The sequence below is a fragment of the Abrus precatorius genome, unplaced genomic scaffold, assembly GCF_003935025.1.
Source record: "Abrus precatorius isolate BTA unplaced genomic scaffold, Abrus_2018 Scaffold2, whole genome shotgun sequence".
Classification (NCBI taxonomy): Eukaryota; Viridiplantae; Streptophyta; class Magnoliopsida; order Fabales; family Fabaceae; genus Abrus; species Abrus precatorius.
Window position 1 is genome coordinate 26,236,281 of NW_020874362.1, and position 17,788 is coordinate 26,254,068.

The following is a 17,788-nucleotide window of genomic DNA, read 5'->3' on the forward strand; positions in this document are numbered from 1 at the left end:
GCTCTGTTTCTTTGATTATGATTTTATTGATCATGTTATATTGATTTGACTTCTTATTTTTGATGCAGGTATAATGGCGCAAAGGGGAGCTAGTGTGACCTACCGACAAGCTCTTAAACTCATTACTCCAGAGGGTACCTCGGATGAGGAACATCATCATCCTCAAGTGGACCATGTTCCAGACCTCGATGTTGCCCACCCTCCTCCAGTCGTCATTCCACTTCCTGAAGGTGCCCAAAAGAAAAGAAAAGATAAAGGCAAGGAGAAGGAATGTGACTGCTAGAAGAAACAAGCTCACGCCAAAACCCTTCGAAAAACCTCTTCCACACCGAGTGGTTCTTCAACTAAATCTGTTGTTCCAACAATGGTAATGACAGATAAATTTTTTGGAAATGGTGTTTTGGTGATGTGGTTGGTTTCGCCACACCTGGTATCGGATGATGGGTGAGCTCTCCTTGATGGCCATGATAAAAGATCAAAATGGGCATGTGGTTTTGTGAGTTCCAAACCCGAGCCATGGTTTTGGCCCAAAATTTGGCTTTGGAGCTCATTCTTGATCTTGAGAAGGCTGAGCATCGAGTGGCTACGATTGAAAAGGCTCTTAAGCAAAGTGAAGAGGTTCAATCTAATTTAGCTGACACTAATCAAGCTTTGGAGCATGAGATGGGCCAATTAAAAGAACACATCAAAATAATGGATGATCGAGTCTGAGCTGCTGAAGATTGGGCTCGTGTCAACCATACTCATGCTGTTGGAAAATCTACTAAGGCCAAAAGATTGGAGTTTGGCCAATGCCCTGACAAGGGAAAGGCGCAATAAAGAGAAGGCTGATGCTGACATGAAGGCTTTTATAACCGAGTGTCATCGCAATATCATCATCGAGCATGAGGCTGGCTTTCAACATGTTGTTTGGTAGGCGGTACAATTTTGTCAAGTGCCTCCTGCTTTTCACTTTGATGTGACGAGGGATTTCTTTCAAGAAAATTTCCTTCATTATGACAAAGTGGCCGACGATGTTGAGGCTGACGCACTTGCCTCTTGTCAAACTTTGCCAACAAACAAGGGTGACCATGGAAGGATTGATGGGGCTACCGAAGATGTTGTATCACAAGATGCTGCCAAGGAGGGGTAATAGTAGGGGATTTTTTTGTTGTTAAAAGGTAGGCCGATAGTGCCTAAATTTTTTGTAATGCTTTTTGGCCATTCTGTACCCCTTATTAATGCAAGTTTTATTTTTATACTCGTTTGAAAATTCATAGTGATGAACAAATCTATTATGTTTAGGATATACGCTTTATTAATGTTTCTAATATGATAACTTATTAATTGATTTGTTTATTTAAGACAAGTAAGCTACGTGGCCTATGTGAAGAGCCAAATACTTGATCTTAGGTATTTCATACTTTTGATTAAGCTGTAACTTAGTTAACTTATAGACTTTTTTATAGACTTTAGCTGAGTGAGATACTTGGATAAATAATTGTAACATTAATCGAGTGAGGTACTCGGGATAGAGTGTGATTTAACCTTGGCCGATCAGGGGCACTCGAGCAAAAATGTTATTTAACCTTAGCCTAGTAGGGACCCTCGAGAGAGAATACTCGACAAAGAATAATTAATTTAAATTTAACCGAATGGGGTACTCAGGAGAGAATAATTTGACCTTATCCGAGGGAGGTAATCGGGAGAGAAAATTCGATTCAACCTAAGCCGAGTGGGGTACTCGGGAGAAAATAATTTGACCTTAGCCGAGTGAGGTAATCAGAAGGGAATAATTGATTTAAATTTAACCGAATGGGGTACTCAAGAGAGAATAATTCGATTCAACCTAAGTCAAGTGGGGTACTCGGAACGGAATAATTTGCGTAATCATGTTAACCGAATACTGTAGAAAAAATGTGACAATTTTATTGATGAAGTGCCTTATTAAAAAACTTTTCAGAAAAACCTCTTTTCACGTTCTTGGTATAGTGCACTGAACGGTAAGCCTTAACTGAAATAATGTTTGAGATGTGACGTATTTCAGGTTCTTGGTATAGCTTTTCCCTTGAGTGTTTCAAGCTTATAAGATCCATTGTCTAGGCATGCTATTACCTAAAAGGGTCAATCCTAGTTGGCAGCGAGTTTCTCTTCTTGTCGGTTGCGTCGTGCTTCCTCAGTTGTTCTCTATACTAAGTCTGTAATCTTAAACGATCTTGGCCTAAGCTTGGAGTTATATTTTCTCGACATAACCCTTCTGCTTGCTTTCATCATGATAGTGACCCGGTCTCTGATTTCATTTAACAGATTCAAGTTGGTGATCAGAGAGAGAGAATTTGCTTCTTCTTCGAAGTGTTGTTGCCGAAAAGGAGTTTCTTTTGTCGTGATTTGGGGAGTGCACCGATATGCCCAAAGAATTTCAAGTAGCTTTTCAGCCTATTCTCCTTTTGCTGAGCCCAATCTTCTTTTAAGTTCATGAAGAATAACTTTATTAGTAGCTTCGGCTTGGCCGTTGCTCTGGGAGTGCTCTACTGAAGTGAATTGGTGCCTTATTTTGAGCCTTTCTAAAAATTCGTTAAAGCGTCAGTCTGTAAACTGGAGGCCGTTGTCAGTGATTAAGGCACGGGGTATGCCAAAACGTGTAATGATATTTTTTCAGGTAAACTTTTGGACGTTGTTGGCCATGATGGTTGCGAGAGGCTCGACCTTTATCCATTTAGTGAAATAATCAACAGCAACAAGGAGGTACTTACATTGCCTTTTGGCCAGAGGAAATAAGCCTAGCAAATCTATCCCCCAGATATCAAAGGGCCAAAGGGAGTAAACGGGATGGAGGTTCTCAGCATTTTGGTGGATGAGCGGTCCATGCTGTTGACATGGGACACACTTCTTAACGAAAAGCTCACAATTTTTAGTCAAGATCAGCTAGTAATATCCTGCTCTTAATATTTTGGCCACCATGGTTCTCCCTCCCGAATGAGTTCCACAAATGTCTTCATGCATTTCTCTCATTACATAGTAGATTGTTCTTTGTTAAGACATTTCAGCAGGGGGTAGAGATTCCACGTTTATACAACTCATAGCTGACGAGAGTAAATTTTGCTGCTCGTTTCCTGAGTTGTCTTACTTGCTCTGGATCTTCAGATAATTTATTAGCACTGAGATATTGAATGATCTCCGTCATGTGTGTCTTCAATTTTCATGCACTCATGCCCGGGAACACTAGGCATATTAATTTCTTGCTGAATCATACTCTGGAGCTGACCGGGTTTCCATTGATTGGCTAACTTGGCAAGCCTATCAACCTGTTCATTCAGGGCTCTCGGTGTATGCTAAACATATACTTCATCAAAATTATCTTCTATCCGCTTAAATTCCTGATAGTATTGCAACATGATTGGATCTTTTATCTGATACATACTGTTAATCTGTTCGGCCACAACTTAGGAGTCACTCCAACATATGATGTGTCTAACCCCAATTTCCTTTGCAAGTATGAGGCCGCCAAGCAATGCCTTGTATTCAGATTAATTATTAGATGCCTTAAATTTGAACCGTATAGATTATTCAAGTACCACCGCGTTCGGCCCTTTTAAGATAATTCCAGCTCCATAGCCGCAAAGGTTTGACGACCCGTCTACATGCAACTTCACATGTTGGTAACAATGTGCATCTGAGTGGTGAATTCGTTGATGAATTCTGCAAGTACTTGAGCCTTAAGAGGTCGTCGGGTCTCAAAGTGGATATCAAATTAGGATAATTCCACCGCTCATGTCATTAGCCATCCTGCTAACTTTGGTTTTCGTACCACCATTTGATAACTTCAAAAGTAATGTCTTAGTGGCCGGGCTGCGTGAACCGGTGCTAACACTGCTTTCTCCATTAACTAGTATTAGGTCTCAATATCTTGCAATGTTCAGCCAATAAAGTACACTGGTACTTGCTCAGGTACTTCATGTAAAAAGACCGAACTGATAGCCTTGTCTGATACGGCTAAATAGATAATCATATCCTGTCCTGGTCTCGATTTTGTTAGGATGAGAGGAGCTGCCAACATGTTTTTATACTGGACGAAGGCTGTTTCACACTCGTCTGTCCAAGTGAATTTTTGGGATTTCTTGAGAAGATCAATGAAAGACCGAGATCTTTCTGCCATTGCAGGCAAGAACCTGGCTAGTGCAGCTATTCGGCCAGCTAGCCATTGAATGATATCTTGACACTTATCTGGATTTGCTTGAATTCCTCTTTCTGAAAGCATGAATCCTAAGAATTTTTCATCGGCTACCCCAAATGTGCATTTCTCAGGATTAAACCACATCACATGTTGTCTTGCTTCAGCTGATACCTTAGTTAAGTGGGCAACATGACTGTCAAGAGATATGGATTTAACTACCATATCATCAATGTATACTTCCATACACCTCCTTATTTGTTCTGGGAAAATCTTATCCATCTATTTTTGATATGTTGCCCCTGCGTTTTTAAGGCCGAAGGGCATAACTTTATAACAAATGTTCACCGAGTCCATTATAAAGACCGTATTCTCTTTATGGGGGATACATCCGGATCTTGTTATATCCAGAATATCCATACGGTGGCTCCATTAACCAAAGTATCAATATTGGAGAGGGGATAAGCATCCTTGGGGCATGCTTTATTTAGATCAGTGAAATCAGTGCACATCCTTCACTTTTCACTTGCCTTTCTTACCATCACAATATTAGTCAGCCAAGTGGAGTATCGTACTTCTCGGATAAATTCGATTTGTAATAGCTTATTAGTCTCTTCTCAGACTACTTGTGCTCTATCACCTTCTATCTTCCTCTTTTTCTAGGCGATTGGCTTGGCCCCCTTGTAAATCGATAGACGATGACATAGGAAATCTAGATCTGTACCTGGCATATCTGAGGCCGACCATGCAAACAGGTCGTCATTGCTTAATAGCACCTTTTGAAGTGCTTGTTGTTCGTCTGAGGACAGGCCTGTTCTGAGGTATGTGACCTGTTCAGGTTTTTTTCCTAGTTGAAAAGGTTTCTTATCTTCACTGGGTTCAACCCGAAGCCTTTCATCTATTCTTGGGTCAAGTTCTACATCTAGTTCTATTCTTGACCGAGGAAATACGATGTTGACATCTCGGCTTGGCACAGGGAGGGGTTTTAAATGCAAACTTGCAAAATAACATTCTCTGGCCAACTTTTGATCTGCACAGACCGTGATAGTTTTGCCTCTGTCGTAGGGAAATTTCATAGCCAAGTGAAGAGTGGTACTATGACCTTTAACTTGTTGAGGGACGGTCGGCCGAGCAGTATATTATATGAGGTGCTTGCATGTACCACTAGGTAAGTTGCCTTAATACGTCTTTCATTCTGCTCTGAACTGAATAATGTATATAAATCCATGCAGCCTCGGGTTTCCACTCGCTGTCCTGAAAATCCAACAAGTGGTTCATTGTACTCCTTTAGTTCTTCTTTCGGTATTCCTAGTTGTTTAAAGGTATTCTAATACATGATGTCGGCTGAGCTCCCTTAATCAATTAGGGTCTTACGGACAGTGCAGTTAAGAACATCAACACTTATAACCATGAAGTCATCCTGAACTCGGTGTGCCCTCTAAAAATCCTTATCGATAAACGTGATAGGAGAAATTCAGATTCCGCTTCCTAATGATATGTGATTCACTGATCGAATATATCTTAAATGTCTTTTTCTGGTCGAGTTGGTGGACCCTCTTCCAGCAAATCCTCCTACTATGGTATTAATAATTCAGCAAGGGTATTTCTTGTGCTCGTCCTGATGCTTGACAGGTGGTTCTCTCGATCTACTATGTTGTCGTTCTGTTCTCCTCTCAATATTTCTTCTTGATGGCTCAAATTGGTAATCCCTCCCCTCTCGGTGTGTGTTTGTACGAATCCCTGAAGATGCTCAGCTTTAATCAAATCCTCAATGCGATCTTTAAGGGTTGTACATTCTTCAGTGGTATATCCTCTGTTTCTGTGACAACGACATAATTTTGACTTGTCTGCCCGCGAAGGGGTATTTGCACACCTAGGAATGTTTAGTATCTTGGTTGTCAATACTTGCTCGAGTTTCCTTGACCGATTAGTATTTAAAGTAGTATCTCGGTTGCCAATACTTGCCTTCTTCTTGAGCAGGCAGTGTATCTTGAGAGGGTAGATAGGTCCTGATTTCACTCTTTAGATCGGTGTTTTCTCTCATTAAGACCGATAGCTCAAGAGCATCTTTTTCTCTTAATTGCTGTATCTCCATCATTTTAGCCCTTAATTGTTTTACCATCGAAAAGAGGTTCTCATCCACCCTCTCAGCCAAAACTTCAGGTATAGGTTGATTAAGCGTGATCTCTTCCTGTTGATGAAAAACTCCCAATTGTTAGTTCTATCCTTCATGTTGGCTTCTTGTTAACACCATGATTGATTGAAGTTGGGGCAATTCGTGCCCCACAGTGGGCGTCAAAATATTCCTGGCAAGGATACATTGTTTCTAATAGTCCCTTCTTCTGTCCTATAGTATGAAGTCTTCGTGGATATTCTAGGTTCTGCTTTTATATGATGTGAGGATGACACCTGCAAAAAGCACTCCAATAATAAAGTCAGATGTCGATTTAGGCAATAAATACTATTTACTATTCACAAGTCTACTCTTTTATCTATACCTTTTAGTTTCTTTCTATAAGCAATATATTGAGTTAATAGACTTCATGACTAAGCCCTAACTTTAACCTTCTAATTAAATAGATATTAATGACTATCTTTTTTTAGTCTCTTTAATCATCTTTATTAATTTATTTTAATATGACTTGAGAAATGTTCGTCCTTTAAACTAAGAAAGTATTCAAATTCATATTTTTATCGTAATGACCGAACAGTATCTTATCCAGTATAAATAATATTTAAAGTAATGTAAACAAAAAGAATAAAAAATTATTATTATTAAGGAGAATAAAAAATATATCAAATATACAAAAAAAATATTATGTATAAGAAAGTATTTTATGATCTTTCTTAACATGATTATATTTGATATTATTTAATATAATAAAAATTTATTATCATATATTTATTTATATTTAAATTATAATTTTTATTTACTTTAAAATAAAATAATTTAATAAAAAATAAATAAACCCCATATTTATTAGTTCATATACATAAAATTATTAACATCTCCTAATGTGTTTTAAAATAATTACGTTTTTCTAATTTTATTTTCTTATGATAATTTTAATATTTACTTAACTTAATATTATATTATTGTTATTGTAAAAAAATTGTATTATTTATATTATGTAAGTATTTTTATAATTATAATTATATAAAAATTATTTTAATATTTTTTAATAAATATTCACATATAAGTAAATAATAATAAATCTATTTAAAATTAGCTGCACAAATATGGAACAGATAGAGCAACTTTTTACTTGCACGCAAATATAACAGTATATATTATCTGTGTCCGTCTCCGTATACAAATAAAAATACACATACTTGCGTCCATATATAGCTAAGTAAACCAAATTAAATAATGTAAATTAAATAATTTATTATTCTTCTATTTAAATACTTATCATATTTATTCTATACAAATATTATTTTGCCATATGAGTTTTTTCTTTTCTATTTTTTCTTAATTATACACATAAATATCCTTTGCAAACAAAAATGAGAAAATAATTTTGTTAATATTTTAAGTTATATGAACTATTTACTATGCCAGATTAAAACTTGAGAGAAGTTTTGTTTCATTCACGCGTTTTCTTAAAAAGCAGAAACAAAAACTGAACGACTTGTGATGTGTAACAATCATAGTGTTAGAGTGACATGAAAGCTAAAGCACGTGAAGATGTTAGTTTGTCTCCTCACGTTTAAAACCTTACAATTTTTTTTCAATTTAGTGAATAGAACAAAAGTATTAACTGTTATGAATGATAAAAGAGTCAGAGGAAAAAGCCAACTTTTAATGCTGTTTTTGTGCCTGTTTTCTCTTGAACAGAACAAAAGTATTAACTGTTATCTCAATTCCAGTTGATAGTCACCCTTTTAGATTATTAATTTTTTGATGACTCTATTTTCACTCCTTTTTAAATAATTTTGATCCCAAAATTTTTATTGGTTAATTAAATTGATAATAATAATATTTAAATATCACTTCTTTAGTTTTCTATACCATTGCAGTTTTTTCATATACCTACAATTCCTTTCTTGTTGTAATGGTGGGTTTGGATAAATGCTTAGCTTGCATGCTGTTCATGCAGTTTCAACTTTAATCACTTTTTGTCAGTAATTTGTCTTGTTTACGGTGTTACTCAAACTCACATGATAAATGACACAAACTTGTAAACGGAAGCTCTTTAACTCTTACTTTAACCTTAATTTCTGCCTCCTAGTGCTATAAATTTCATCTAATTTTTGAACCAAATTCGTCAATATTTCTCATCATAAACATTTGTGACAACCCAAAAATGGCACCATCAATTTCAGCACCAACGAAATTCCTTTCCTTCTCATTTCTTTTGATATCAATAATAGTTTATCAAACAAATGGTCAATTGCCAATTCAAACAACCATGGTGTTATATCTGCAAGACATAGCAAGAGGACCTAATGCAACAGTTGCTCCAGTGATTGGTCTGAGTGGAAGGGATTGGTCATACAACTCATTTGGAACCATATTTGTAGTTGATGACCCTGTAATGATGAGTGCAAACCCATCTTCTCCTGTAGTGGGTAGAGCCCAAGGTATGCTTGTAGTGTCAGCTCAAGATGGTGCTAATGTGAATGTGGTGCTCTCAATTGTGTTCAATAACATGCAATACAGTGACAGCACATTGGAACTACAAGGCATTAGTCGCCAACGTCAAGATTATAAGGAGGTGTCTGTGGTGTCTGGGACTGGCAGGTTTCGCTTTGCAAGGGGCTTTGCTGCATTGCAGACTGCGTATTATGATCCTCAAACTACTCACTCTGTTGTTCGCTTGACTATAAATTTGGCACAAACAAGATAAAATTAAGAATATCAAGTTGTATGTATAATAATGATTGGTTGTTTATCAACCAAGTGTGTTAATAAATGAAAAAGGAGCATAAATGCATCCTTGATTTTTATGTTTGGATTTTATTTTATTTTTTTATGTTCTTAGTGTTATCCATTGCATGCACCTATCTCGAATAATTAATCTTGTTTGGTATAGCAATGCATAAAAATAATTGTCTACTCGGATACATAAAGTTAATGCAATCCAATGTATTAACAATATTAAATATTATTTTTTTATAAAAAATATAATATATAATTTTTTTTATTATATGTAATATTGTATAAATTTAAAAAATAATAATATATACTTATCACTTATATGATTAATTACTTTAAATTCTGGTCATATTTTAAATTAAAGATAAATTTTGTTTACAATATAATACAAATATATAAATATGGCTTGTATATTGAAAAATAAAAATTATATTTATAAAAAATATGCTTTTACCTTTAATAATAACGGTTAAGATTACTTTAATATACAGTGTACATATAGTCATATTCTAACTTCTAATTCCCTATAGATTATATCTTCATTTTCTATTTTTGACAAGAAAATGTTTTTTAAACAGTAAAAATGAAAAGCTAGAATTTTTCTACTTTACTTTTAAAAAATTATTTTGATATAATGACAATAATAATCAGACAGTAATGAAATTATAAAACTGAGATTCAAACTTAATATAATTTAGAAATTGATCAAAAATGTTAATTTTAATTATATAATTTTTATAATTTGTTTTGAATTTTAAAAAATTAATCTCTGTAATTTATTAATGTTTAATAAAAATATTTATTATTAATAATATAAATATTTTTTTTAACTTACAAATTTTATTAAATTTTAAAATAATCATATAATATATTTTAAATTTTTATTTTAATTTAATTATACTTATGCAATGAACGAAAAATTTACTAATAGAAAAAAATTTAAATAAACTTTTAATTCTGATAAATGTTTCTATTTTTAAACAACACTCTCTTAATGGATCTGTAAGTGTCTTAATTGAATATGTAAGTATTTTGTTCTTTAACATTTTAAAGAAATAAAATATTTTTTTTATTAGACATTAAGTACTAATAATTTTTTTAATAGCAGAGACTAATTTTTAATTCTTTTAAATTATTCATTAAAAACTAAATATTTACAAAGTATTTTGTAAGGTCCAGTTATAAAAATAATAAAATTTATAAGAACTACAAAAATAATAAAATAGTAAAAAAATTTCAAATGCCTTGAGGCAATTCTAAAACTCAATTCTAATTTTGTGTGATAAATATCATTTCTTGCTCACAAAAGTCTTTTGGAAAGGGAGAGAAAATTAATAATAGAACTTTTTGAGGAAAAAAATCATTCATTAAATTTAAGTCAATTTAAATAAACATAAGGAAATTATATATCTTGAAAATTGAGACATAAACTAATTTTTTTTAAAAAAACTGAACAATTATAAAATTTGAGGATCAACTTGTATACACTTAGCCATAACATTGAGAAAATATTAATCCAAAGCCAACCATCATGAGACATGTAAGAATAATAGTATTTTTAATTTTTTTTACTTTTAATTTTTTTAACATGTACAATATTTGTACATAAATATTACACACATTAAACTTTAATTAAAAATTGTAATATTTAATACTATTAATGCAACAATTTTATTGGATTCTATAATTTTAATAAAACTTTATACTTACATATCATACAAAAAGTTATACATGACTACCATCTAAGAATTTCTAACAATCATTGCGAGTTGTAGCTACATGAAAGCTTAAAGCACATTTCATGTGTTATATGTTAGTTCATCTCATCATCATCGATTACAATTCTAACCAAACACACGAGTTTTCTCAAGTTAGTGAGAAAAACAAAACTATTCACCATCACAAAATCATGAATAGTTAGCTCAAGTTGTTTGCTGTTGGTAGAGTCATGCATGCTTTGCCATACTAAGAGTAAAAAGTCTATTTCTAATGCTTCTTTTGCGCCGCATCTTATATTGGATTCATTTAATTACCATTGATCTCAATCCAACTAAGAGTAAAAAGAATAAAATAAAACTATTCACTGTCACAAAATCATGAACAGCTAGCTCAAGTTGTTGGCTATTGCTGGAGTCATATATGCCTTACCATACTAAGAGTAAAAGACCTACTTCTAATGCTTCTTTTGTGCCACATCTTATATTAGATTCATTTCATTACCATTGATCTCAATCCATACTAAGAGTAAAAAGAATAAAACAAAACTATTCACTGTCACAAAATCATGAACAACTAGCTCAAGTTGTTGGCTGTTGCTGGAGTCATACATGTATTGTCATACTAAGAGTAAAAAGCCTACTTCTAGTGCTTCTTTTGCGCCCCATCTTATATTGGATTCATTTCATTACCATTGACCTCAATCCATACTAAGAGTAAAAAGCCTACTTCTAGTGTTTCTTTTGCGCCGCATCTTATATTAGATTCATTTCATTACTATTGACCTCAATCCATATAAGAGTAAAAAGCCTACTTCTAATGCTTCTTTTGCGCCACATCTTATATTGGATTCATTTCATTACCACTAATCTCAATCCAGTGGAACAACATTTTCATAACCAAACTTTTATATCCCTGGTTTTCTATAAAACCACTTTGATTTTTCCTATAGCTTTAACTTTAGCCGATGGTACAACTTCAACCTTATTTACTTTTTGTTACAAATGTGTTCATGAAGTTATAAAAAACCATTATTAAATTTGTTGCTTTAACCATAATATATACTTCTTACTACTATAAATTTGATCTAATTTTACAAACAAAATTCATCAACATTTCTCATACATTGTGTGAAAAGAAAAATGGTACCATCGATTCAATCTCCCACCAAATTCATGTCCCTTTCAATGCTTTTGATATCCATCATCATGATGGTTTGTGAAGTTAATGGTCAATTGCTGCCGCCTAGTCAAAGAACCATTGTGTTGTACCTACAAGATATAGCACAAGGGCCTAATGCAACAGTTGCTCCAGTAATTGGGCTCAGAGGAAAAGATTGGTCCTTCAACACATTTGGAACCATATTTGTAGTTGGTGACCCACTCACATTAAACCCAAGTCCATCATCCACTACAGTGGGCTGGGCCCAAGGTTTGCTTGTAGCAACAGCTCATGATGGTGCAAATGTGAATGTGGTGTTGTCAATTGTGTTCAACAATTTGGAATTCAAGGGTAGCTCCTTGCAGCTCCAAGGCATTAGTAATCAGCGTGAGAATGATAAAGAGGTGTCAGTGGTGTCTGGAACAGGCATGTTTCGCTTTGCAAGGGGCTTTGCTTCATTTCATACCATAATTTATGATCCTGACCTCGCCCACAGTGTTATTCGCTTGACTATAAATTTGAGACAAACAATAGAAAATTAAGAATCTAAAATCATATGTATAATATATGGTTGGTTGTTTATGAACCAATTATGCAATAAAAAAAGGGTTTTACTAGCATATGTTGATATTTCAGTTTGATTTATTAAGTATTATTTGTAAGAGTAATATGTTTTTCACATATCATTAGGTGTTATATCTCTCCTGCAATTAAACTTTCAACTCAAATTTGATTTAATCAAACTCTTTTTTTATAAAATTTATAAAGGTTCTTTAAAAAGTTCTCAAGACAACTCTTATAATCTTTATTTTATGTTTAATTCGTCATTCTTTCTTTTTCTTTTATCTCATAAAATTTAAATTGTGAAAGATTTAAATTCTCCTCAATTATTGAAAGGTCTAGTATGAGGGAAAAAAATTGAGCTCAATTTTTCACAATAAAATAAAACTGACCCAATTCAAGTTTGATTCAATTAATTCCAAATGGATTAGTTAAAAAGTACTTGAGCTTAATCCGACACAAACCAACCTAACCTTCTTCCACTATCCTGAGACAAAGGTTTAAGGATAACCAAACACGTCTTCAAATATTTCATCACTCGGGGCCCTCTCCCACTTGGCCCACGCATATCCATCCATCAATCCCCAGACGCGTCCATTTCTTTCTCTATGATTTGGGTTGGTTTCCATTTAGTAGAACTTGAACTTCTAAGAAGCTATCACAATAGCTTAGTTAATGCTGTAAGTGACCCGGGTGCATTGGATAGGGACCATGAAACTTCTTCTATCATGTATATAGGTAAGATCACTGGATAGTTAATTATTAGATATTGTATTAATTCATGATATATCACACTCCCTAAAACTACACTTCTCGACAATCATCAGACACTTCATGTTCTAATGAAGAAAGTGACACTTCTATGATCATACCTTTGTAAAAAGACAACACACTTGTTCTGTAGGTCACTTTCAGATTTTCATAAAAGAGAGAAGCTTATATGCAGTTATATAAGAATAAAATTTACATAAAGATATGTGTAAAATCTGGATTTTTTAAAAAATAAAGCTACGGAACTCAAAAAACTTGTACCAAAAATAAAAGAACATAGGGAAACAAGTATCATTGCTCTGTTTAAAATGGGTCCCTTTCCCTTAAGAGCGTGTTTAGTTGTAAAGAACACAAAATTATAAGAACAATTGTTGGCTCATGCTTAAACCCTCTAAAAAATAGTCTAAAAAGACAACTGAGAAAGCCGCCTAAACTTTTATCTCCTATTTCCCACTGGAGTAGTGTTGACACAGACATGGGTACCAGTAACTAATTTTGATGGGTTGTTTAAAATTTCCTTCTTGTTGATTAAATAATAGCTTTTTATAATTGAATTCGATAATAGAATGTTTGCTCTAGCTTTTTGGTTTATTTGAAGATCGGCAGATGAATTAATCCTCTAGAATGATACAGGGAGTACTTTCTTAAGATCATTTGGGGAAGAATCTTGTCTCAGATCAGATGGTGCTAAAGCTCATTAGGGAATAATCAACTAATGAATATTTGATACTGAATTATAATGTTAATATTCTGGGGGTGAAAAAAAACTTTAATTATCCTTTCACATTATCAGTAGCCCAGAAAGGACAAATGAACCAGCCCACTAACTTCCAGTTCATGCTAATATCATCCGTTATATATTGATTAAAAAAATTCAAGCATTAGTTAAAAAAAAATAAGTAAAACAGTTAATATTGATTTGATCACAAAATGAGAATGACACATGACAAAGAAAATATATATAAAATAATAGCATTAAAAATGAAGTTTTAAATTTATTAAAAATTAGTTGCATAATTTTGGTTGAAAAGTTCCATTCCAATTAACCCACCCTATAAATACATAACTCTGTTTGCATAAACCACACCAGAAGTACTCTTGTACTGTTTACAAATGGATGAAAATGAGGAACAGCATCCACAACCGGATATAGTACTGCCAATAGATGTTATTGAATCAAATTGCTTGTCTCAAAGATCTTCTTTGTCCTCTATTCTAACACAATTCCATGCAGGGTACTTCAGGATTGGTTTATCTCTCTCTAGCCAAGCCTTTTTATGGAAGATCCTTATTGAGCCAATCCAAGATGCACATGCTCTTAGACGCATGTTTTCAACCATACCCTTTTCTGCCTTATTTCTCTTATGGTCACTGGCCTTCTTCACACTAGTCATACTCTCTTTTCTATACGTTCTCAAATGTATGTTTCATTTTCATATGGTTAAGGGTGAGTTCTTAAACCAAGTAGGGGTAAATTACTTTTTTGTCCCCTGGATTTCATGGCTACTTTTGCTAGAATCATCACCATTCCTCAGCCCAACCACACTATATTACAAAATACTTTGGTGGGTGTTTGTTGTTCCTGTGTTGATGCTTGATGTGAAGATTTATGGTCAATGGTTTACAAAAGGGAAGAGGTTTCTATCAACAGTGGCAAATCCAACAAGCCAATTGTCTGTGATTGGAAACTTGGTGGGTGCACAAGCTGCTGCACAAATGGGTTGGAAAGAGAGTGCACTATGCATGTTTTCTTTGGGTATTTCACATTACTTAGTACTTTTTGTGACACTCTATCAGAGATTGCCAGGGAACAATAGCCTCCCTTCAATGCTACAACCAGTGTTCTTCTTGTTCTTTGCAGCACCAAGCATGGCAAGCTTGGCTTGGGACTCCATTTGTGGCAAGTTTGACACCACATGCAAGATACTGTTCTTCCTCTCCCTCTTCCTTTTCATGTCCCTGGTAATTTAATTTCTTACTTGAGTTATGAAAGTGAAGAAAAAGAAATTTTGAGTCTACTATTTTGCTTGGGAGTCCTAAAGAAAGATATACTTTAAATGCTGTCATACAAAATATTTCTTAGTAGCCGGTGGATCCGTTTTTATTAAGAAAAAATTATGGTGCAAAACTTGGAATTGATGTTATCAAATTGTTTACGTTTCGTGCCATTGCTTGGTTTGTTTTATTCATCATTTTGAAGTATCTAAGTTGCAATCCACGAAAGCTGGTCCCTATTCATGACTTACTTTATAAGTGTGAAAATACGTTAAAAAAAACTTGTAAATATAAATATATATAGAAGTTATAAATAATAGTATTGAAATCAGCTTAATTTCATAATCATTCAAATGTGAATCTAAACACATGCACACATGCTTGTATTATTGTTTATCTGAAGTCTTAGAATTTCTACCTTGTGGTCCCCTCTGGCATTAATGCCAACGCAAAACTGCTGTATTTAATCAGGAATTTCTCCATTTATTCTTTGAGGTGAGTAGGAACTTAGGATAGAATAGATCATTATTTGAAATACTTAAAAATTGTAAAAAATAAAATAAAATATGGCACTAATTAAAAAAAGTTTAGTAAATTACTTATCTTCTGTATTTTTGGACAAATTAACAGGTTTCAAGGCCCCTGCTATTTAAGAAGTCGATGAGGAAGTTCAATGTGGCATGGTGGGCTTATTCTTTTCCTCTCACGGCTTTGGCATTGGCCTCAGCAGAGTATGCACAAGAAGTTAAAGGAGTTGTGGCTCATGCCATTATGTTTGTCTTATCATCAATCTCAGCTTTGGTGTCTTTAATCTTAATAGTTATCACTGCTTTCAACATTATGCGTGCCCTTGCTTCCTCGCAACAAAAGCATTGTATGACAATGTGATCATGATTAGTCAACGACAACAAGAGCAATGCTAGAAATACGTATATACATACACATTTTTCTTGTCGATTGAATTTCTTTTTGCACTAAATGGTTTTAGTCTAGTCACACAAAAAAATAAATTTGACTCCACTTTCTATTTAATGAGATCCATATAAAATTTATCAAATAACATAAAGCGTGTGGGTAATAATGTATCCCAAAGAGTGTTAGTAGTATTTCTCCTCTTGATTGGAAAGCTCAATTTTAATGAGGATTGAAATGGGGGGAAATTATGGGGAAATTGCACTATTGGTACATATACTATTTTTTTGCTTTTGGTCAAAACTATGAGGGTATATACAAGTAGGTTTGTGAATGGTAAAGAAGCAACTGAGACATAATATAAATGAGAGTGTCACTAATATTGGGCTACACAAACTTGAAAACCTAAGGTGTGTTGACGTTGGGGCCCATAACTACCTTCTTCTTTTTTCCAACCCCATTTAAATCACTTAAAATCCTCAACTTTACTCCACAAACCCGTTTGTAGAACCCTAAATGAAAGCCTAATCTAACTTGACCCAGATAAGCCCCATTACTACCACTATTGGACATAGAAGAAAAAGAAAAAGATGGTTGACCAAAAAAAGAAAAAGAAATATTATCTATGTTATCAATCCTCTTCTACTCTCTAAAAAGCGTTGTCAAAATCACCCCTTCAGATAAACTTCCTCCACGAAGACAAAGAGAGAGCTTTATCCAATGCCTCTAAATTTGTGTTTTCGAGACTATTTGTTTCTAAACAACTCTTTTTATTTTTTCTTTTGTCTTAACCTTCTTTTGTGAACTTGGCTTCTTCTTATGTTGCTCATCTTTTTCCATTTCTTTTTGTTAGTGAAATTCGAATCCTAAACCATTTTACAGATTAAGTTGGCGCTATGTCAAAGTGATTCATGAATATTTTCAACTTTTTTCATATCCTAAAATGTTTCATTTTCTTTTAATCTAAGGACTATGTAACAAATTATTTTTTATAATAAAATTAAAATAATAATTCTAACAAAAAAAAATGCAAATTCTTTACTCATCGATGATCAGAAAATTCCTATAAAGTACTTATATTTATACATTTTTTTTTCATCTTTTGATTGATGATTGATATATTTTTTTTCACAAAGTCATTTTCACTTGATAACATTGCTATTCAATCATACTTCAAGTTTTTCTAGCATATTCAATGAGTTGTTTCATATTGTCTCCTGCTGATGGGTGCAATCTAAATTCCTTCCATTCGAACAGTACCATCTTAACAAATAAAATATGAATTTTTATTAACTTTAACTCTTAAGATTGAGATTAAGTATCTATGAATAAAAAAAATTTATAAAAAAAAGTAAATAGTTATATTATTAAAATTAAAAAAATATAATAAATATTTTTTTAATAAAATTTTACTATTATTAGTTGTTTATTCTGAATTTTAAAGACTTAAGTTAAGAAAATTTATAAAATATTAATACATTTAAACTAAGTAACTTCATATTACAATTTTACTTCTAAAGAGGAATGTTTTTTTTTTTGTTTAGCAACATAACTAGACAAGTATTGTCATAGTGTCATTCATTGGATCACTTACACATGTATAGAAGATTTGAGAGTGTGAGAGAGTCTCACCAATGGGAACA

The 17,788-nt window shown here is 33.3% G+C and overlaps 3 protein-coding genes across 3 annotated transcripts; all 3 read left to right on the top strand.

Moving 5' to 3' along the window:
• Positions 1-8,457: 8,457 nt before the first annotated feature.
• On the top strand, positions 8,458-9,000 carry LOC113859721 (dirigent protein 23-like). Its single transcript, XM_027492425.1, has one exon. The coding sequence runs from the start codon at positions 8,458-8,460 to the stop codon at positions 8,998-9,000; it is 543 nt and encodes a 180-aa protein (XP_027348226.1).
• Positions 9,001-11,887: 2,887 nt separating this feature from the next.
• Positions 11,888-12,448, top strand: LOC113859723 (dirigent protein 2-like). Its single transcript, XM_027492426.1, has one exon. The coding sequence runs from the start codon at positions 11,888-11,890 to the stop codon at positions 12,446-12,448; it is 561 nt and encodes a 186-aa protein (XP_027348227.1).
• A 1,903-nt stretch (positions 12,449-14,351) lies between these two features.
• LOC113859724 (S-type anion channel SLAH1-like) lies at positions 14,352-16,121 on the top strand. Its single transcript, XM_027492427.1, has 2 exons — positions 14,352-15,200; positions 15,864-16,121. Exons 1-2 carry the CDS (start codon positions 14,352-14,354, stop codon positions 16,119-16,121), a joined length of 1,107 nt encoding a protein of 368 aa, XP_027348228.1.
• Positions 16,122-17,788: the final 1,667 nt, after the last annotated feature.